Source organism: Lampris incognitus, chromosome 14 (assembly GCF_029633865.1).
Source record: "Lampris incognitus isolate fLamInc1 chromosome 14, fLamInc1.hap2, whole genome shotgun sequence".
Taxonomy (NCBI): domain Eukaryota; kingdom Metazoa; phylum Chordata; class Actinopteri; order Lampriformes; family Lampridae; genus Lampris; species Lampris incognitus.
The window spans coordinates 19,403,256-19,426,826 of record NC_079224.1 but is presented as its reverse complement, the minus strand read 5'-3'; the positions used below and the strand labels follow the sequence as shown (position 1 = coordinate 19,426,826).

Below are 23,571 nucleotides of genomic sequence, written 5' to 3'. Positions count from 1 at the left end.
ATTTATTTTAATTGCAATTATAATTATAATTATTATAATTATCTGTTAACTCCCTCTGCTCCTTCATCTAGTTTGGCTCTGCGGACGTCTCGTTTTTCTCCCTGTATCAAGTGTTTTGACAGTGACCGTTGTTATTTGGAGTGCTTTAACTCAGTGTAATAAAGATAAATGATTAGCATTGGAATGTTGTGTCTTGTATTAACTACAGTAATTGTTATAGAAAGGTAAACCAGCAGAACTGACAGGTGGGTGACCAAAAAATCTGCGTACCAGTTAAATTGAACAAAGAAAATGTATTCCAGTAAACCAATATTCAGTAACTTGAATATAAAACAGATTTCATGTATATATAAATAATTGCTATTTACAAGATTCACATTTTATCCTCAAGAGAGTATACCACTCATTTCATCATTGAACAAAGTGATTTCAATAAACCAATATCAAACAACTTTAACAATAGAAAACAGATTTCATGTATGTATACAGATAATTGCTATTTACAGGATGGACATTTTGTCCTCAAGACAACACACATCCTCTGCTAGGCTTTTTTGGGATGGAGGCGGTGGCATCTTCTAATAGTGTTGTCCCCCTGGATAGCGACAACCATTTTCTTCCGGTTTCCGCACCGGAGGGAAACGTATGAAAAAGAAGTACTTTGTTATACTTACTGGAGGCTTGGTACAAAGGCACACAGCAATGTGCAGCTGACACGGCATCTCCATATGTTCAACTGGCCACGTCTGCGGGTGGGAGGCCGGGTGTGGGCATTTGTCCTGGTCGCTGCACTAGCGCCTCCTCTGGTTGGTCGGGGCACCTGTTCGGGAGGGAGGGGGACCTGGGGGGAATAGCGTGCTCCTCCCACACGCTACCTCCCCCTGCCAAAACTCCTCACCGTCAGGTGAAAAGCAGCGGCTGGCGACTCCACATGTATCGGAGGAAGCATGTGGTAGTCTGCAGCCCTCCCCCGGATCGGCAGAGGGGGTGGAGCAGCGACCGGGATGGCTCAGAGAGCGGGGTAATTGCCCAGGTACAATTGGGGAGAAAAAGGGTGGGAAAAAAAATCCAAGAAAAGAAAAAAAGTACAGGCAAATTTGTAAAAAGTAGACAAGTAATGGTTTATTTTTTTACTAAGGACTGTGAGAGGCAGGCCCAACTGTAAATCTTTACAAGAGTCCATATAAATGCTTTTGTTTTGACAAAATAGCTGATCCCGAAGATGTTTTTGGACACCCAAAACAGTACTGAGGGTTGAGTTTGTTGCCTTCGAACAATATTAAAACATTTAATCCCACTTGTTCAAGCAGACTAAATACTTAGGAGTTTATTTAGTGTTCAAGAACAAACTGAATTAAAAAAACAAACAAAAAAACACTTAAATTGAAACTGAAGTGCAAGACATTACATACTAAAACTCAAACTAAGTATGACTTCAGATTACAAGGGATTATGCAATCAAAGCCTGTGCATCAATTAGCAGCATTTTCAATAAACTGAAAGCGACCTCACAAACATGATTCCTTGACAATCGTACTGTTGTTGCCACATTGTTTTGTTAGCAAGTCTCTAAACGCCCTGCTCTGTGTTGATAATTGTTGTCTGGTCTGGGCCTCTGGTGGCTGGGTTTCCATAGTGACTGAAGAGGGAATCACTTCAAAAGTAAGATGGGTGCAAGACTCCTCATCTTCACTACAGCTCCACAGAACGGATTCACTACTGAAACTAGGGTGAGGATTTCCATTTGGCAGGATGGCAATGCTATGGTGACTGTCGCTGTGGCATTGCCGCCGTTTTGTAAGGTGTGGCTCCTGAGTGACGTTTCTGGATCTCTTTCTCCTCCTGATCCTCTGCTCTTTCCTTTTTTTCAGCATCTTGACACAAAGCCTGAGGTTCCTGAGATAAAAAACACATTACAGTTACCCATCAAAGTTTGTCACACAAGACTAATACTAATGCGGACTGTAGATTACCTCTGTAGGAAACTGTGTGGTCTAGAGCACGCTGACTGTGTTCCAGTTCCATCACACTGGTTCCGGTACTTTTCATTGCATCTTTTTTTGATTAGCCGTAAACTGGTCCAAAGTCTACTGTCAAAGCATTAAACATAGGAATGGTGTTTGATTATCTGTAGATATTAACAGCTTATACTGTACAACCTACCTGGTTTCTATTGCTGTACTATGAGGGCACACAAAGCCACTAACCATTCACAACACTATACAATTTTACCCTTTTGCAGGACACAGACGCCTTGGTCTCCACTTTTTTTTCAAGATCCACTGGTCACATGTCAGCGATTTGGGATCTGATGAACAAAGAGTAGGGTCTTTATGCATGCTCAATAATCCAGGTAAGAAAATCAAAGAAGTTTGAATCAGTTCATCTGGATGCAACATTTACTGAGATTCGTTTCATCACTCATCCAAGTGATCTCTTAAGTCTAAACTGACTGCAGGTATCCCCAGCCTTATAAATAATACAACTGACATGACAACTGACCAATGACCAGTTTCATATGCAAATATGGATGTGACCATTAACTAGAGTTTCAATGGCCATATGGACTATTCAGAGGATTTGAGAATGTTTGCAATCACAGCATTGTAAGATGGCGACAGATGTAATCTTAGCCCCCCCCCCCCCCCCCGGTTCAGGGATGGTCATTCCCTCTTAACATAGGTGGCCTCGTTTGACTCCCCATTCAAACCAGCGTTTGTCCCCATCAAGGCCGTGCACTGAAAGAGTGGCCACTGGCCTGTAGATGGGTGTAGACACTGGAGTCCTGGCCTGACGTGTTAGCAGGAGAGCTAACGTGTCAGGCCAGGACTCCACGATGTGTACACATCCTTGATATGGAGGAACACTGCTTTGAACGGAGAGTCAAAGTAGCCATCTATGTTAGGGGAAATGACCATCCCTGAACTGGGGGGGCTCGAAGTACCACTGTCGCCATATTACAATGCTGTCATTGCAAACATTCCCAAATCCTTTGTGAATAGTACACATGGCCATTGAAACTGTAGTTAATGGTCACGCCCATATTTGCATATGAAAATATGAAACTGGTCGTTGGTTTCGGTCGTTAGGCAACTGTATTGTTTATAAGGGTGGGGATACCTGCAGTCAGCTTAGACTGAAGAGGTCACTTAGATGAGTAATGAAACATTTGTCAATAAACGTTGCATCCAGATTAATCGATTCAAACGTCTTAGAATATCCAAGTAGGGGTTTGTACAATTGTAAGAACCAATAAACTTAATCAGGGGAAAATGGTGCTCACCGTTGTCTAAGATTTTGTCAAGAGGTTTTTTCATCCTCTTTGCCTTCCTGTAGAGCGTCTGACAGTCAAAGCACAAGCCTGGGGGTGAGTATGAGGGACCAGAGCGTGTGCCGATTGAGTGCACAGAGAAAGAATCGGAAGAGCCTTGGTCTCCGCCTAGTATGGGATCAGTCACGTCTTCATCAACCAACTGCAGTGGCTCACCTCCATCTTCCCTGACCACACGCTCATTTCCTGCTTTCTTTTCCTCAACAATGAGGTCATTGTACGTCCCCTCATCTGAGATAATAAAAATATCTCTTGACTCCCCCTTTCTAGTACTTCTAAACTTGTGCCAGACAGCATCTGTAGAGGGTTCGAGCCTTTCATGGGCTTTCTTGGAGTTCTTTTGCCTTTTAGATGAGTGGGTAGAATACATAGGATCTTTCCAGCTTACACAACACTCAAGAGTCACCTGTAAGAGCACAATGTAAAAATAAAGCAAAATGACAACTATCAAACATAAATAGGATGAACATAAAGTAAATAAACAATGCTCAGATAAGTTTGACTGTACATAAATGTGTCTGTTTAAGCTGCACCGCTTGCAAACAATTTTTGGTAATCAATATAAAAATGTCTGTTTTAAGTAAAAACTGTGTTGGCATATTGCTAACATCCTACACTTCAGATGAGTGAATACTGCACACCTTGCAGAAGCCCTCTGTTTCAAGTCCTTTGTCAGTTGTAGACCTTTAAGTTAAGAATGTAGTATAAATTGCAAAGCTAGCAAAGTTGAAAACAGCTTAAGGTGAAAGTTGAAAAATGTGCTGAACATTAATCCTATACAAGTTTCTGAATTTGCATGAGGAGGGGGGGCATGACATGTTTATTCTACACGTCACGTGATCTCCGCTCTTCAACTTTAACCTGTTTTAATCAGACAATCAACAAAGTTAATTCATTCACTACTCCCTACTCACTTCAGGAGGACATTGTCAAAGTATGAACAGCAGATTCATGTGCCCACCAGGTATGATAAAAGTAATGGATCAATGCTATAGTACTATTGCTAACACCACGATGGCACCCAGCGACACAAATATCCATGGGCCCCTAAAACGAGCTCCAGGCAGTAGCCACAAGAAAAAGGTGACAAGACTGCCTGTATTTGTGTCGGTATTTGTGTCACTGGGTGGCGTCGTGGCTTTCTCATGGTGGTCTGTCTGGTTTAACAAAACCGTATGATTGCAACGATTCCCCAATCCTATGTGAACACATGGCCATTGTAACTCTAGTTAATACTCACGGCAATATGAAACCGATCGTTGGTTCAGTCGTTATGCAAGTGTGCTGTTTAAAAGGGCAGGGATACCTGCAGTCAGCTGAGACTGAAACGTTGTGTCCAGACGTCTATGCACACTCAACAATCAAGTTAAGAAAAATCACAGAAAGTTGAATCAGTTCATCTAGACACAACGTTTATTGAGAGAAACGTTTCATCACTCACCAGTCTCAACTGACTGCAGGTATCCCCACCCTTATAAACAATAAAGTGGAATAATGACCGCAAAAAGCGATCAGTTTCATATGCAAATTTCCGTGACCATTAACTAAAGATACAATGGCAATGTGTACTAGTACACAGAGGATTGGGGAAGGATGCCGGGAGGATTGTTGTGACTTGAACATTGGGGGAACCAAACAGATGCCGGGCAAGAGGATGGCACAACACAGAAGAGCTAACGCATTAGGCCAGGACTCCATGGTCTACAGGCCAGCGGCCACTCTTTCAAGGATGAGGATGTGCACATCCTTGATAGGGAGGAACGCTGGTTTGAACAGGGAGTCAGGGAGGCTATCTATGTTACGAGGGAACGACCACACTGGACGGGGGGGGGGGGGTACATTTGTCGCCATCTTACAATGCTGTTGATTGCAACCATTGCCACTGAAACTCTGGTTAATGGTCATGACAATTTGCATATGAAACTGATTGTTGTTTTCGGTCCTTATGCCACTGTATTGTCAGCTGAGACTGACTGCGGGTATCCACACCACTTAGATGAGTGATGAAACGTTTCTCTCAATAAATGGTGTGTCCAGATAAACTGACTCAACTTTCTGGGATTTCTTACCTGTATTATTGAGTATGTAATCAAGAAAAATCCCTAATTTATCCTGTATTTTATTATATTTTGCATTTTACTGTATTTTAAGGCATCTGATATTTTATTCTTATTTTGCACATGTACACCCACGGATATACATAATGTTTTATAGGGTGACATTGTTATATTTTTCATGCTGTGACTGTTGTGACTGTGCTGTCATTGACACACTGAGGCAAATTCCTAACGACTAAGTTGTATGGCAATAAGGTACTGAATTTTGAATGTGGGGAGTTCTATGTAGATGACAGTGAGCTCTTCGGGTCATTTTTTAATTACATCATTGCTGTCGCACAATTAAAACGCACAACATCGGATGGTAGACCGTCCATAATAAATTCCGTGATAGATATGCATTACACTGAGCGTATTTTGCCAAATACGTACTTTGTGGTCGTCAGTGTTGTGGTGCGCTGCTCTGCCTACATTAAACTTAATGTGGCGAGTTCAACTGAAGAATCCATCCATCCATTATCCAAACTATTTATCCTGCTCTCAGGGTCACTGGGATGCTGGAGCCTATCCCAGCAGTAATTGGGCGGCAGGCGGGGAGACACCCTGGAAAGGCCACCAGGCCATCACAGGGGAAAGAGCGATGGAAATGTCTTTCGATCACAACTCCCGTGTCCCACACACCGCACAACCTCGAGTGCCATTTTATTCTGCCCCCCACCCAATGGTTGCGTATCGATGGCTTCCCATAACGAGGTCACTATTGAACACACCAGTACAGTCATGGTCCTACAGCCAACCAGTCTGAACATGAACACAACCTTAATAAAACAATGATCTGAACATGAACATAGCAGTCCCATAATTCCTTGTGCTTCCCCAACGCATAGCCGTCATCAGTCCAGCGATTGTCTTCCCCGGTCGCTACAATATTTTCATGCCAAACTGTCCTCATTTCACAACCAGGTACTATTAAGCTGGAAACTCATGTACACGCATCTGGAACAACAGATATGTACTGTGTAATGGCAAATCTCTCTACTTACAACATTGAATGGATAAAAATATCTGGTCAGTAGCCCATCTAATTAACGATCAAGGATACTGGCTATCTTGTGAAAACTTCTGCTCAAAATATGTCAGTCTGCACACGTGCTCAATTTGACAGAGTAATCAAAACAATCCCTGTATCGGTTTGAATGTTAGTCCAAAACATAGAGACACAATCGGGTGTGATAGATCTACCAGTGCTTCCATTTTAATGGTCACTATTTTCTGACTGAGGAAAACTCAAACATGCTGATACATCACCTTAACAACATAGTGTAACGACCATGAATGACTAGACTCACTTGGTTAGTGAGTTAACGTAGTGGCCCGTGGTGCGGGAGACCCGGGTTCCCGCCCCGGCTGCCCCCTGAATTCGCTACATTGGTGTCAGAAGTGGGATGGTGGGACCGTTAGGCTATCGGAAGCGTGTGCGCCCAGAGGCGTGAGGGAGCTGGTATGCTAGACTCGCACTGACTAGAATGACTAGATTTGCACTGGTTAATGTAGTCGCCCGTGGTGCGGGAGACCCGGGTTCGCGGCCCAGCTGCGGCAGTTCCAGGCTGCCCCCTGAATTAGCTAAAAAACTATTCCCAAAACGATCAAATTAAAAACTCAATAATACAACTGTTTTCTAAATCAGACATTAAAAAAATGGAGGACTAGCTATATCACTTATCCTGTAAGCCCAAAGACATTAGAAGTCCATTTCAAATTTAAGAATATTTATCCATCCAATGAGCTGTTAAGAACTAGATTTGGTATTGATCATAATAAATGCAGCTTCTCTGATACAGAAACTAAAACGACGGATCATCTGTTTTTCCAGTGCATATACTCTGTGACATTTTGGGGAGGGTTAGCAGGAATGGCTGTCAAACCAAAATCCAACTACTTGCTCCTCTCAGAAGAGAAAATATTGTGTTTGATATTAACATGGAGGTCATTAAGAGTGACTTGATTTGAACAACCTGATACTCCTGGCGAAATTTTTCATCCACACATCCAAGTGGAGGAAAATGAAACCCCTTTTTTTGTTTTCAAAAGGGACCTTGTGTACCATCATCTCAGTGCGTTTAGACTAATGAAGAAGAAAAAAAACATGCAGTCTCTCCTCAGAGTTTATGAAGGACAAAATATTTGAGGACCCCTAGAGCAACTATGAAAAAGTGCAAAAATATTGTTATTATTAAGTTGTTTTACACTACAGGCAGTGTCCCTGCCTGCCGCCCGGTGACTGCTGGAATACGCTGAAGCAAATCCGCGACCCTGACAGCAGGACAAGCGGTTTGGATAATGGATGTTATATTATTTTATGTTATACAATTTAATTTCTCCTTCTTAACTAATGTGCCTTGTATGTTGAGAGGCGTTCACTGTCACGGCTTGTACGTCTTGATGTTTTGTAAACGAATCGTTTTCAATAAAATTTAAAAAATTTATGTTCGCGCCACAACTCATTGTTTGTCTCGTGTCATTCACCATAAGAAAAAAACATTAACGGAAAACTATCGTGAGTTGGTAAACCAGCGGAACCGCGATACTTACTTTGTCACCAATCATTCAAATCTGGCCCTTTTCCATTGTTTCATAACCATTTTCAGCCGACTAGCTGCTGCTACACCCCTTCTTCTTCCTCCTTCGTCCGATTCGTCGTCTTCTCCTCCTTCTTCGGCTTCTTTTTCTTCTTCGTTAGTTTTGAGTGGCTGTTGGCATCCGAAATGATGCACTACCTCTACCTGCTGGAATTAAATGGAAATGTCCACTGCCTAAAAAAAATAAGTCCTTTCCACCCATTTCCCCCTCTGCTATAACTTCTCGACTTCGCAGGTTTGTTTTTACGAGGGGTGGAAGACGTCACAAAAATTACTTGATAAAAATTGGGCTGATGAAAATGCACGTGAATTGAAAAATGGAGCGGTAAAAATGAATGTAAAATGAAAAATTGAGTGATAAATTATCAAGTGATTTGATTAATTTAAAGCCATTAACTAAAAGAGCACACCTTCAGATGTCTTGTTAAGTCCATGTCTCGACGGGTCAGGGCTGCTTTGGCGGCACGGGGGGGGGGGCTACACAATATTAGGCAGGTGGTTTTAATGTTTTGGCTGATCAGTGTATTTGTAATAAATACATATACATATATACACACATGTTGGAAAGTGAGAGGATGCCTGAGGAGTGGAGAAGAAGCATACTGGTACCGATTTTCAAGAACAAGGGCGATGTGCAGAACTGTAACAACTACAGAGGTATTAAGTTGATCAGCCACAGCATGAAGATTTGGGAGAGTATTAGAAGCTAGGTTAAGAGGAGAGGTGATGATCAGCGAGCAGCAGTATGGGTTCATGACACGAAAGAGCACCACAGATGCGATGTTTGCTTTGAGAATGTTGATTGAGAAGTATAGAGAAGGCCAGAAAGCGTTGCATTGTGTCTTTGTAGATTTAGAGAAAGCTTATGACAGAGTGCCGAGAGAGGAGGTGTGGTATGTATGAGGAAGTCAGGAGTTGCAGAGAAGTATGTAGGAGTGGTGCAGGATACATATGAGGGAAGTGTGACAATGGTGAGGTGTGCGGTTGGAATGACAGATGGGTTCAAGGTGGAGGTGGGATTACATCAGGGATCGGCTCTGAGCCCTTTCTTGTTTGCAATGGTGATGGACAGGTTGACGGACAAGATCAGGCAGGAGTCTCCATGGATGATGATGTTCGCGGATGACATTGTGATCTGTAGCGAGACTAGGGTGCAGGTTGAGGAGAGCCTGGAGAGGTGGAGGTATGCACTGGAGAGAAGAGGAATGAAAGTCAGTAGGAGCAAGACGGAATACCTATGTGTGAATGAGAGAGAGGACAGTGGAATGGTCAGGATGCAAGGAGTGGAGGTGACAAAGGCATTTGAGTTTAAATACTTGGGGTCAACTGTCCAAAGTAACGGGGAGTGCAGTAGAGAGGTGAAAAAGAGAGTGCAGGCAGGTTGGAGTGGGTGGAGAAGTGTGTCAGGAGTGATTTGCGACAGAAGGGTACCAGCAAGAGTTAAAGGGAAAGTTTACAAGATGGTTGTGAGACCAGCTATGTTATGTGGTTTGGAGACAGTGGCACTGACGAAAAGACAGGAGGCGGAGCTGGAGGTGGCAGAGTTGAAGATGCTAAGATTTTCACTGGGAGTAACGAAGAAGGACAGGATTAGGAGTGATTATATTAGAGGGACCACTCAGGTTGGACGGTTTGGAGACAAAGCAAGAGAGGCAAGATTGAGATGGCTTGGACATGTGTGGAGGAGAGATGCTGAGTATATTGGGAGAAGGATGCTAAATATGGAGCTGCCAGGGAAGAAGCAAAGAGGAAGGCCAAAGAGGAGGTTTATGGATGTGGTGAGGGAAGACATGCAGGTGGCTGGTGTGACAGAGGAAGATGCAGAAGACAGGAAGAAATGGAAACGGATGATCCGCTGTGGCGACCCCTAACGGGAGCAGCCGAAAGTAGTAGTAGTATATACAAACATGTAGTGGTTATGGGGATACATAATTCCCCTTATTGAGTTAGTAGGAACGTTAGTTTACAGCTGCTGTTTTCTCAGTTCGGGTTTACAGGGATACACTTCCGCTGCGCGGGTTTTTGTTGTTGTTGTAATGGTGGAAGGAATAAATGGTGCACGTTGTGTAGCCGAAAGAGAAAGTTGTCACGACTCCTGCTTGAGCTCCTCTACACACACACACACACACACACACACACACACACACATATATATATATATATATATATATATATATATATATATATATATATATATATATATATATATATATATTAGTATGAATGCTGGGCATTCACACTATTGCTTTGCAGTTCTTTATTTATTTATTTTTCTTCCGCCCATTTTTTGACACTTTGTAGCTCCTTCATACTTATAGCTACTCAAACCATTCAACTATCAAAATGTTCAACTCATTAAGGACATTAGTGCTTCCCTCAGATTTTTCATACCTTTTGAACTTTTTGAAATATTCAACTTTTTTCAGCCATTGTTTGAATGGGAGTCAATGGGGGACTTTTGCAACATTTCCACCTCTTTTACTCCTTCATACTTTTAGCCACTGAAACCATTCGGTATCAAAATGTTCACCTCTTTAAGCCCATTAAGGCTCACATTTCAGTTTTTTGAAATCTTTTATACTTTTAGACATATTAAGCTTGTTCTACTTTTTCAAAACAATGGAAGTATATGGGGAAAGGTTGAAACCCTCATCACCTTTGAACTGTATCTCCTCCTTCATTTTTTGAGCTAGAAACCCCATTTAAAGCTTAAACAGTTCGGGACATTCAGCTCTTTCAGAATCCTATTCAGATTTTAAAAATATTTTACAGTTTTTGAACAATTCAGCTCTAAAGTTTAGCAATTCTGCCATACACTTTGCCTGTTAGAATGTTCAGTCCTATTGTGAAATCACATATCAATTTGAAACTCAACTGCCAGCCTAATTACTGTCAACTCTCAACACCTGGTAGATTTGATCAGCTTCTGCCACTTCTTAACTGCTCTTCCTCCCTCTTCCTACCTTCCTTCCTTCCTTCCTTCCTTCCTACCTACCTTCCTTCCTTCCTACAACCTTCCTACCTTACTTCCTACCATCTTTCCTACCTTCCTACAACCTTACTACCTTCCTTCTACAACCTTCTTACCTTCGTTTCTACCTTCCTTCCTACCCTCCTTCCCACAAACTTCCTGCCTTCCTACCTTCCTACTTTGCTTCCTACCATCCTTCCTACAACCTTCTTACCTTCCTACCTTGCTTCCTACCTTCCTTCCTACAACCTTACCTTCCTTCCTACAACCTCCCTGCTATCCTACCTTCCTACAACCTTCTTACCCTCCTTCCTACCCCTCCTCTTCATCACTACTCTTCATCTTCATCACCACCCTTCCTCTTCATCACTACCCTTCCTCTTCATCACTCTTCATCTTCATTATTACCCCTCCTCTCATTCTACACACATTTCAGTTTCCAACAATCAAACTATTTATGTATTTAGCACATTATGGCAAATGTTTCAGTTTTTTATACCTTTAAAACTTTTAAAATATTCAGCCATTTCACATTTCAGTTTCCAGGTATTTCAGCTAGGCTAGTGACTTTCTGACTTTTCCTATTTATCCATTTTCAGCAACGCTTTCGCAATTTCTTTAAGCAGCTCAGCATTCACACGCTTTTTCTGTGGAAAAGCATTTTTCTAGTTGCACTTTGCGCAAAGTTGTTTGTGTTGTTACCTGTTGTTACGCTTGGAAGGTCCGACCGTAGGCAGATAGCCCAAACCTCACGCCACTCTGCCTGCCTGATGGTATGACGCCTCCAGATCCAGTGGTGACTTGGCATAGATGAGACGCTTGAAAATTTGAGATGCTGCCGATTATTTTTTGGCGTCCCATGGTGAGCGTCCCATAGCCATCTCCACATCACTTGGAGCATGTGGAAGACAGAGGTTGGGGTTGGTTTGAGGGTAGACATCTTTTACTGCCTGTCGCAGAGCTTTACAGCCATCAGTCATTACAACCTGTGGGCCAAGCTCTCCCCTTCCATAAAAGGCTTCCTCGGGAAGAATGGTCTTCAGCAACATGAGTCCTGCACTGATGGTATTGTGTGACTCAGAGGTTGTGATCACCACTCCCAGTAGCAGCCCACCTGCAGCTGAATGTGTCAGGAGGAGGAAAATCCTGCTGTTCATTCGGTCGCAGTTTCCTGATGAATCAACGAACATCATCTCTCCACTGTGCTTTTCATGTTTGTGCACTCTATCATTACAGGACTGCAGACAGCAATGATGGTTTGACTATCGTCTACGCACATCTCAGCACATATCTCGCCTTGTTCGTTGTTGTAGGCAACGACACGTTCCTGTAGGTTGCACAGCAAGCCATCCCCAGAAGATGCCCTCTCAAAAATGGTGTCCTATAATCTGTAATGACAATAAAAACACATGCTGGTACTCTTTTTGACACCCTTTTAAGTAAAACAAAGACATAATTTTCAGGTTGAATTTTGCAGGGTGGGCTTTAGATTTCACTTTTTTTTTTCAAAAAATGGGTTAATCTCCACTATAATAGCTTAGTGTAAATAACTAATGTCCATAGGATGATCACTACTAGTTGTATTAAGTATGAACTAACAGCTGGCAATGAAACAGAATTGTGTCAGGGGTATTTGGGGAAATCTGAATGCTATTGATACACTTCAAGCACATGATAGATTTTGTGATTGTATTTGAATAAGCAATACGTTAGGAGCTAGATTCATGAAACTAACCTGTAACAAAACTTCACATCTGGGCAGGTGGAGCGATCTGTGGAGGCATACACATAAGAATCATCTTGCTCCTCCTGAAGGTTGTATTTGAGTGTTCAGTGCTGAAGAGGGTGAGTGGCCACTTTCAAACAATTTTGTCAGTTTCTCTACTGTTTCTTTTGACACATCCCGGTGTTGCAAGGCCTCAGCACAAGTCAAGTGGTGGTTATGCTGGTTTTTAATGGTCAAATGGAACAAAAACCCCTCTTGATTGTGGCAATCACAAGACCTACAAAAAATTGAACTGAGCATGTTACCTTGATTAAACAGTATGCAATCTCAAAATGATTGATATGGTATTATGACATTATTATTACTATGTTTATAGCTAACCTGGACTTTCTGTTTTGACTGAAAGTATTTTTTTTTCAGTACAAGGTAGAGCCCAGCTGGACAGAATGTGTTCGTTTTTGTAGATTACGAATGCTATGTGTGTTTTGCTGGCATCTTAAGTCAACCTTAGAACATAGATATGCCTCATTAAATTTTCTGACTATTTAAACAATCATAAAGCAAAGAACATTCATTTATCATGAATGCTCTTACTCTGTACTTGTTGTGGCGAGCAGAATCCTCAGTGGCAGGATAGGTTTTTGCCACCCTCCAGGTAATCTGGGATGACCTTTCAAAGGCCTCCAGCCATCTCTGGACCTCCTCCCTAGTGCTGAATTGTAGTTTCAAGGATGACCTGAAATTCCCCCCCTCCAGTGGCTTGTGAGAACCCACATTGTGTTCATACCCCTCAGGAAAAGTTGCATTTTAAACAGATTAAATATTATTTTAGTAAATCAACATTATTTCAAAATGTAACCCTACCTGTCTTAACACAAATTTACAATGAACTATTTATAATAATGTAAACTACTAATAAGACACGTTAGTCCCTAGCTAACGGGTCTGACCCTTTAGCCGAGCGGTTATTGATGTCGCCTTGTGGTGCAGTACACCCCGTATCGAATCCCGCACCGGGCAAGAAAATAACCGGTTACATTGGTGGCAGCGGTGGGATCCGGAAGTGTGCAGATCCCCAGAAGTCTCTTCGGAGCGCGGGAATAACAAAGCGCGAGGGCGCGCTTCCGGGGAGGGTGACGACTGTAAACTACTAATAAGACACGTTAGTCTTGGCTTGAAATAGTCACGCTTGTCTTTGTTCACTCTAGCCTTCGTTCAACCTAGGCTTGTTTGCCTGAAGCTTGGAAGCTGATGCTTCCAAGTAGCAGCAGTGATTTAAAGAACACTGATTGCTAATTGACTGCCATGAGTGCAGGCCACACCCTGGCCACTTAACACCCAATTGGCCAAAGAGGTACACTGAAAATAGGCCTATTGCCCAGAAACTGGTCACTTATGTAAAACTCTATCAAACCTCACACAATACTATTAAAACTGCAAACAGCAAGTTACCAAGGAATATATTTATAAGCTAAAAGGATAACTAAGTCAAAACAGCTAGGCAACAAGAAATATTTAAGGACCCACTAGTTTAAAAACAGCTACAGCTAGAATAAGTAAATAAGATAAGTAAGTAAATAGAATAAGACAGCTACAGCTAGAATAAGATCCCACCAGGAACCAGCAGCAGATGTATAGACAAAAGAACTAATACTCAAGCAGCTGGAATAAGACTAGTAGCAACTTGTTAAGCAAGAAAGATGATACTTACTCTATTCTAGATGAACCAGTAATTCAGAATCACTCCAGAAGTTAAGATGCACACTCACGGTTTCTTGAGTGGATAGACCACTGGTTCGACCTGATGTCATCTTGTAATGTAGTAAGGGTGCTTAGCAGATTTAGGCTGGATGAATATGAGAAGGCCATCAACTTCCTGCATTAAATTATCCATCTTTTCTGTGGCCTGAGGATTGGTCGTCAGGGAGGGTGAAAACCAGTTCAAACTGGAGTGGTGATGGCCACCACCACAATTCGCGAGATCCAGCAGGATCTGCTGAGTCGGGGCCACAAATTTGACTTAACCAGTAGGTTTACCCAGGATTGTTTGGAGAACACATTCAGCTGCATCAGGCAAAGAAATGCTGTCCCAGCTCCAGTGGAGTTCTGCAACACACTGACGGCAGTAACTGTTGGGCAGTTCTTAACAACTGTAAAAACTGGCAGCTACCTTGACAATGACTGTGACAACTTAGCGGACTTCCTGGACATGATGGAGACGGTCTCTAGCCCTGGTCTGAGGGTGGAAGAACTAATGGAGGTAAGAGCAGCACCTGAGCTAAAACAAACAGACACCTGCATTCTCTTCCATCTTGCAGGAAATATTGTGAAGCAGGTCCACAGCAACTGCTCAATTTGTGATGAATGCCAGGCTGCAGTTGTGGAAAATGACAACAGTGATGACAAAGAATGCAGTTTACTTCGACTAAAGAAATTCAAGAGGGGTGCTCTTTACCATCCATCAAATGAGGCCTTTGATTTTGTCTGTAAAGTGGAGCAGTTGTTCCGGGCGAACACGAGTGATTCCCTCATGGAACTCCCCAATACGGTGGACTTGCTAGAAAGTGAAGCCATGCTCCTGGACAGCAGGCTCCCCCTATGCCATGATGTCAAAAAAAGAAAGAAAAGATAATCAGCAAATACATCAGGCTGAGGTTGCGGATTGAGAGCAAGAACATCAGAGCTGCAAGGAGGGACAAGAAAAGCAACAATGGGCATGGTACAAGCAAAGGCCAGAGTAAAAAGGCAAAGCAAAAGGCACCCATGGCTATGGCACCCATAGCACCTACCTCTGCACCTGTGGCACCTATGGCTATGACAACCAAACCACTACCAAGCATACTACTGGTTGCCATGGATGTACTGGGTTTTTCCTTCACACTTGCAGCATCTGTTCACTAATTCAAAGTATAAACTTAATTATTTGTAAAAAATACCTTCCTAACTGCTTAATTACCCTCAATGCCTTTCAATCTAATTGCTTCCAATCTCTGTTCATTAACTGTTAATAAACAGTATTCAATGGATGGAACATCTTCATTCTCATAATATAATGAACCTGATTGCTTTTTTGAGTTATCCATACTGGGTCAAATTAATTAACACACTAAATATGCCATACTTATTGTAAAAAGACTGTCCGCTGACTGAATAAAGGGCAAGCTTCCCTGAATTTTTTTGGGTCCTGCCTATAGACATAAAGAGTTGTTTACAAGGCCTGTTTGGTTTGTTTGTTTTATGACAAGATATATGCCTAATTAATTAACTATGAGCAAACAGTGAAGCTTTACCCGGCCAAAGCATTGTGTCCTCTGCTCAAGCTGCTCTGCTATTGCAGATGTAACCCTGTGGTTAAATTATAGGCCTTAGATATATTATATTGCACTATTAGATAAGAGTTTGGCCTATGTTTGTTATTTGTTTACCTTTTGAATATGAATATATTATATTGTTGATATTTTTCTGCAAAACAGTTGTTTACCAATGTGAAATGCATTTACTTTTATTATTGAAAGTTACCATTGTTGTGATTGGTTGGCTGTGGAGAGAATAACTTACCATTGTTGTGATTGGTTGGCTGTGGAGAGAATAAATTACCTTGAATGTGATTGGTTGAGAGGGCAGCAGGGAACGTCAGCGCGAGCAGACTGAACGGGGAGAGAAAGTAGGTCACTCGTCCCTTGTGTGAGCAAAACGGAGCAGTTTGATGTCGAGTTGTTATATGCTATGTTGCGGTGAGAGAAATGTAATTGAAGTTTAGTGAACAGTGATGTGTGCGGGTGTCTGACCGAGACCCATCCCGGGAACTGTTTGTGTGGACTGGGGAGACAAACTGACTACTCGTCAGTCCCATATGTGGACCCAGCGACGTTACGGAGCGAGCTAGCCAGTCGGTGTTCGTTGTTAGCACAGCAAGACGCGCGAATGGACTGGATGCGGTAAGGGGCTTGCCCCACAGCGAGTCGGGCCGTCTTCTAGTTTAGCGAAGTAACGTTATCAGTTACAGTGTAGTGGTGTGTTCATGCGACAATCGAGGAACGCAGAAGGAGTCGTCTGTTGCCGTGTTGTGCTGCCGAGGCGAGCGCATGGTTCGACCGTGAGATGGTGCTAACGGCTAACTAGCCAGTTAGCTAGGATGGTTGCAGGCCTGACGTTCGCTGCTGCACTGCGGTGGGAAGCGCGAGACGAAGAGGAGCATTCATTGTGAGTACAAGCTGGATGTGCGGGCTTCCAAGGGGAGCGAAGAGGGCTGGTTAGGGCCCCAACGTACCCGATAAAGAAACAGGCCTGCAACTGGGGGTTGACTTTCTTTTATTTTTATTGCCGGCTTAGTTATAGGGTTGTTGAGCTGTATGCTAATGTGTTGGTCTGATTCATTTGTGAGTATATTAATGCAGATGCTTGTTAGCCATTGAGGCTTACTACTTTCATTCAATCTAATAATTATTACTCATAATACACTTGTATATATAATTCTATGTACCTGTGTGAGTGTGAATTATTCATGTATGTTTATTCCTGTGGTGTCTAGGCTATGGTGAGTGACATGTTGAGTTAGCCTTAAACGGGCCGTCCACCATATTTTTACAACCTTAAAGGGCTAGTCCACCTTTTTACTGGAAGTAACCTAGTGACACCCAGAGATGCATAGACCATAGTATATAACCTTAAAGGGCTAATACACCATATTTTAGAACCTTAAAGGGCTAGTCCACCGTTTTAATATAAGTTACTCGGTGACACATTGAGGTGTCTAGACCATGTTAGATTGCCTTAAAGGGGTCATATGCCATATTTAAGCGCCTTAAAGGGGTAGTCAACCTTTTTAGTTGGAGTTGCCAGATGACACTGTAAGACATTTAGAGCCTTTAGAACATACTTTAAACACACAAGAAGCGAAGTTAGCATACTTCAATAGTTTATTAGATACCGAGTTGTATAGAGAACTCAGGAGCGTTGTCCTTGACAGTTAAAAGGGATAGATAGTGCTACACAGAAATAACAAATGAATGCATTGTAGCGATCTGTGAGAAGAACCACAAACTTTTGATAGTGTATTTGATAGATAAAGTAATTATCCAAGCCTGCACAAGTTGTGTGGCATATTGTGTCAGATGAGGTCTGATTTTTCATATATTGTAGAGTGCGAACTGGGCAGTGGCGTTTACAACTCGGTCATAACATGAGCAATCTGTCCTTTTTAGTTATCCATACAATAATCCATACAATAAATATCAGAGTAAATAACCATGCACACTCACAAAAAATGTCCACCTGAATAATACACAATGACCATGGTAACCTCTCTCAACATATGCAATGTTCACCACAAATTAATTAGGAAAAAGATGGTAATGAAATGTATTGCAGAAAGAACACACTCTCGGTTTATCTCCTACCTTCTCCTGCTGTTGTCACATGGTGTGTTTACCTTGTTCACCAGTTGAACGCCCTACCGATATTAAAAACCTCGAAAGTGGACATTTACTGAGAGCGCAGAACAGAGTTCAAAACACGATTGGGCATGTCCTGATCACGAGCTCACGAGTTCCATTTCAAGGCAACTTAAAACTATGCTAGCGAGCTAACAAATTAATAACAGGTTAGCCAAATATAGTAACATTAATTTTATTCAAGTGTAACGATATAGCAGTACAGCAAACTACCATCACAGACCCGTTGATAACGAGAACACCATAATCTATAATGTTCCCCAATGGAAATAACTGAATTAAATGTTATATGTAGTGTAGGGTTTTCCTCAAAGTTTGTCTAAAACTAGCGAGCTAACTAGCAAGCAGAGCCGGCCCAAAGCTTTATGAAGCCCTAAGATTTGGGCCCCCACATCCACCCCCTATGCTAAACCCACCTCCCACCACCGACAATATAATGCCCATGCTTGATCATTACCATACCATTGTCATGACTTACTACTGTGCTGGAAAGTCATAAAATAAACCAGCAGACAGTGCATTTACTGAACAAGTTAACTATTCGAATTGCTTTTGAACTGTGCAAAAGTGCAGAACAGTACCTTTATCCTGCTGTTTTTTGTCCTCTGCTTTCCTCCTCTTTTGCTTCTCTGCGCCAGACGGATAAACCTTTTTAGGTGACATACTGTCGCGATGTACTTGCTTGCAGTTATAATGCGCATGAACCTGACCCCAGCTCTGACATAGGCAGCGGAAATGATTAAACCAGTAGCATTAATTTGTCAGTCTTTTAACAACATGATATAAAAATATTTAGTTTTTGTTTTTAGGTGATTACTACTGATATGATATATCACACACACAAAAATATATAAATATACATTTATCAACCTGTCGTGTTTGACATTTCAAGCGCTCAGGTAATGCAGTAAATGGAGGGAATTATCAAAAATCTTACCTTCTAACTTATCAACTTACCGCTGAAATGGCTTGATACACAATGGAAAGCAATGCTGTGAACGTCAATGTTTGGAACTATTCATGGTTCCCATAACCCGGAATCTGGCCGGAAAAGTATCCGCCATTTTTAAAAATGGGAGCCTATGGGAGTGTCGCCACGTTTTTCAACCGCTCTGCTTACGCTCGTCTCCTCAGGATGTCTTGACAAGCGCGAGCAACAACGTTTCACCGGCCAATCAGGTAGCGCTTCTTCCCGCGCCACTCACCGGTCAATCAGGCTAAATATGAATGAGCCTTCGAGGGCTCATAGACGAGCGTAAGGTAAGCAAGCGTTAATACTGTAGCGCATGGGTCTCAAACTCGCGGCCCGCGGGACGTTATTTTGTGGCCCCCTACTTGACATCAAAGTTTAGTGTTAGTGCGGCCCGCGCTTGCCCTGGGCTTTTATTTTTCACTTATGAGCTACCATAGCGCAGGCTCATGACAGCTTCCGGTGTCGCGTTTGTTGTCAAGTCATGGTGCGTTCCCATTACGTTGGAAGTTGTAAATTGGGACGACTCGGATTTCAGACTTCCCGTTGAAATGTCCAACTCGGAGCTCAGAAAGTCCGACTTCCGAGCACAACTTGAACGCACCATAATGGGCAGCGCGAATTAGCAACGGTTGAAACTTGGTTGAAACTTGATTCCGTAGCGACACCAAGTGGAAGGAAAATATATCCTGTCAGCAAGCCCCAGTTATGTCTTTCTCAAAACCTGCCGTGAAGAGAAAAGTTGGTGACGAGCACAGACAATTTCAGGAAAAGTGGGAGACGGCATATTTTTTTGTTGAGCACAGAGGCAGCCCGACGTGTCTTATATGCGCCGAGAAAGTTACGGTGCACAAGGAATACAACATCAGACGTCATTACTCGACTAGACATGCTGATGAGTATACAAAATACCAGGGAGATGAGAGAAACGGGTCGCCAATCTTAAAACATGTTTACTGAAGCGACAAGATTTCTTCAAGAAAGCTAGCAAAGATAATGATGCAGCAGTCGAAGCTAGCTACGTGGAGAGTGAGATGATTGCTAAGTCGGGAAAGCCATTCAAAGAAGGGGAGTTTGTTAAAAAGTGCATGTTACAGGCTGCAAGTATAGTCTGTCCGGAAAAGAAGGGTCAGTTTAGCAACATCAGCCTTTCAGCCAACACAGTGGCAGAGCGCATTTCTGACCTGTCAGGTAACATATATGATCAACTGCGTGAGAAAGCCAAACGTTTCTGTGCATACTCAGTCGCTCTTGATGAGAGAACAGACATCATTGACACTGCACAGCTCGCAATCTATGTCCGTGGTGTTGACGACAGTTTTGAAGTGATGGAGGAGTTGCTCACAGTGATTCCAATGCATGGCCAGACCACCTCTCAGGAGATATTCCGCCAGCTGTGTGATGCCATTGTGGATGCGGGTTTGCCATGGAAGAGGTTTGCTGGAATAACAACCGACGGAGCGCCATCAATGACAGGGAGGAGAAATGGAGTGGTGGCACCTTGTTAAAAAAAACTGGAAGAGGAGGGTGTGGAGGAGGCCATTGCTCTGCACTGCATTATCCATCAGCAGCCCCTTTGCAGCAAATGCCTGAAGTTTGACAATGTGATGTCTGTCGTTGTGAAATGCATCAACCATATCGGATCCAGGGGTTTTAAAGCACCGGGAGTTCCGCGCCTTTTTGGAGGAAATAGAGTCAGCATATGAGGATGTGCTCTATTTCACCTAGGTACGTTGACTCAGCAGGGGAAACGTCTTGAAGAGGTTTTTTGAGTTGAGAGCAGAAGTGAAAGCCTTCATGGAGAAGGCTGGGATGGCTGTTCCTGTGCTAAGTGATCCCAAATGGCTCATGGACTTAGCTTTCCTTGTTGACATCACACGAGCTGAATGTACTGAACAAGAAATTACAAAACCAGGGGCAGCTTGTCAGTGCTGCCTATGACAACGTGAGATCATTCTCCACAAAACTTGTGTTATGGAAAGCCCAGCTCTCTCAGACAAACCTCTGCCATTTCCCAGCATGCAAGGCACTCATGGATGTAGGCACACCATTCAGTGGTGAGAAGTATGCTGATGCCATTGTGAAGCTACAGGAGCAATTTGATCACAGGTTTGCAGAGTTCAAGACACACAGAGCCACTTTTCAAATTTTTGCTGACCCCTTCTCCTTTGATGTGCAAAATGCCCCTCCTGTGCTTCAAATGGAGCTCATTGACCACTTGTGCACTGCAGGTCAATGAGCTTATTTGATAGCTTGTTTGTTTTTGTTGTTTTGTTTTTTTTAGCTTATTAGCTTATTAGTATTCCATCTTGTCATAACAGAACCTGGTGTCCCCTTTTTGTCTCACACTGTTCGTTTTTGTTCCTGCACTTGTACTGTTACCTGTCTTGTTTTGATCACCTGTGTATATATAAATAAAAAAAAATTAAAAAAAAGATTGAGAACATTGGATCGGTTGTACTTTTTTTTTTTGGAATACTTGCAGCCCAGCCTCACCCAAACTCCACCTCCAGCGGCCCCCAGGTAAGTTGAGTTTGAGACCCCTGCTGTAGCGAATTTGGGGAACAATGCAACCACAGCAACTGCCGCGGCCGGGAAGCGAACCTGTATCGCCCGCACCGCAGGAGACATCGCTAACCACTAGACTAAAGGGTCAGACCCGCTAGCCAGCGGCCAGCGTGTCTTCTTATCCATGCACGTTACACTACCCCCCCTCCTTCGGGAAGCGCGTCCCCGCGCTTAAGCATATCAGCTCCTTCACGCCTCAGGGCGCATACGCTTCCGATGGCCGTACGGTCGCTCCATCCCACTTCTGACACCAATGTAGCGAATTCGGGGGACAACGCAACCACAGGAACTGCCGCGGCCGGGAAGCGAAACCGTATCGCCCGCACCGCAGGAGACATCGCTAACCGCTCGACTAAAGGGTCAGCTGCAAAACTTAATTCAACCACTTCCAGGTGGGTTGAAGAATTGGCTGATTTCCACTTTACGATAAAGTACAGGCCAGGGAGAGAGAACAGTGACACAGATGCTTTGTCAAGGATGCCGCTGGCCGTGGAGTTGCTGAAGAGAGAATGTTCTGTGGAGCTGCCGCCTGACACCATTGCTGCCACAACCCAAACTGTTGAGGTACAAAAAGAGTCCCTTGCAACGCTGTAATTTTCAGCTGCATCTATGTCAGTCTCAGTTGCAGGTGAGACAGCCACTACATCAGTCAGCCTCAAACCAAAAGATCAGTTAAAAGAGGCACAAAAATCTGATCACGTGATTCATCCTGTACTAGAGAGTAAACTGTCAGGTTCCAGACCCCCAGGTAGAGAGCTAAAGACAATCAGGCCAAAGACAAAATGCCTGTTCAGAGAATGGGACAAACTGACAATAGACAGCGACGGCATTTTGTTCAGAACAGCCACAAACAGTTAGTCCTCCCACAGCAGTTCAAAGGAAAAGTACTGCAGGAGCTGCATATTAACATGGGACACCAAGGTGCTGACTGCACCTTATCTCTAGTACGTGACCACTTTTTCTGGCCATATATGCAAGCTGACATTGAGCACTATGTGACTAAAACCTGCATCTGTCTGAAGCAGAAAAAGCCATGCGACGAGAATTATTCGAGCTCCCATGAAAAATATCGTGACAACACAGCCCTTTGAACTGGTATGTATTGATTTCCTCCATCTTGACCGATGCAAGGGTGGATATGAGTACATCCTTGTCATTCAGGGTCATTTCGTGCGCTTTGGCCAAGCATATGTCACCACATCAAAGTCAGGAAAAGCTGTTGCAAATCTCATTTTCAATGACTTTGCCCTGAAGTTTGGGTTCCCCTCCCGCATCAACCACGACCAAGGAGGAGAATTCGAAAATCAGTTGTTCACTCGGCTAAAGAAACTCAGTGGCATGGCCGGATCCAGGACAACACCCTATCACCCAATGGGGAACGGTCAAGTGGAGCATATGAACAGAACATTGTTGCAGATGCTAAAGACACTGACTGAGGGGCGTCCGGGTAGCGTAGCGGTCTATTCTGTCACCTACCAACATGGGGATCTCCGGTTCGAATCCCCATGTTACCTCCAGCTTGGTCGGGCGCCCCTACAGACACAATTGGCCGTGTCTGCGGATGGGAAGCCGGATGTGGGTATGTGTCCTGGTCGTTGCACTAGCACCTCCTCTGGTCGATCGGGGCACATGTTCAGGGAGGGGCGGAACTTGGGGGAATAGCGTGATCCTCCCATGCGCTACGTCCCCGTGGCGAAACTCCTCACTGTCAGGTGAAAAGCAGCGGCTGACGACTCCACATGTATCAGAGGAGGCATTTGTTAGTCTGCAGCCCTCCCCAGATCGGCAGAGGGGGTGGAGCAGTGACCGGGATGGCTCAGAAGAGTGGGGTAACTGGCCAAGTACAATTGGGGAGA

General features: G+C 43.4%; 1 protein-coding gene across 2 annotated transcripts; it reads right to left on the bottom strand.

Annotated features, from left to right (window-relative positions):
* Positions 1-1,096: 1,096 nt before the first annotated feature.
* si:ch211-227n13.3 (uncharacterized) lies at positions 1,097-8,069 on the bottom strand. 2 transcript variants are annotated; one of them, XM_056293616.1, is made up of 5 exons: positions 7,981-8,069; positions 3,284-3,737; positions 2,233-2,308; positions 1,974-2,090; positions 1,097-1,896 (listed from the first exon to the last, which is right to left on the bottom strand). In XM_056293616.1, the coding sequence occupies exons 1-5, from the start codon at positions 7,993-7,995 to the stop codon at positions 1,509-1,511; spliced, it is 1,050 nt and encodes a 349-aa protein (XP_056149591.1). In that variant the 5' UTR covers positions 7,996-8,069; the 3' UTR covers positions 1,097-1,508. The 2 variants fall into 2 exon arrangements, with proteins under 2 accessions (XP_056149591.1, XP_056149592.1); XM_056293617.1 differs by having other exon boundaries at positions 1,974-2,087.
* Positions 8,070-23,571: the final 15,502 nt, after the last annotated feature.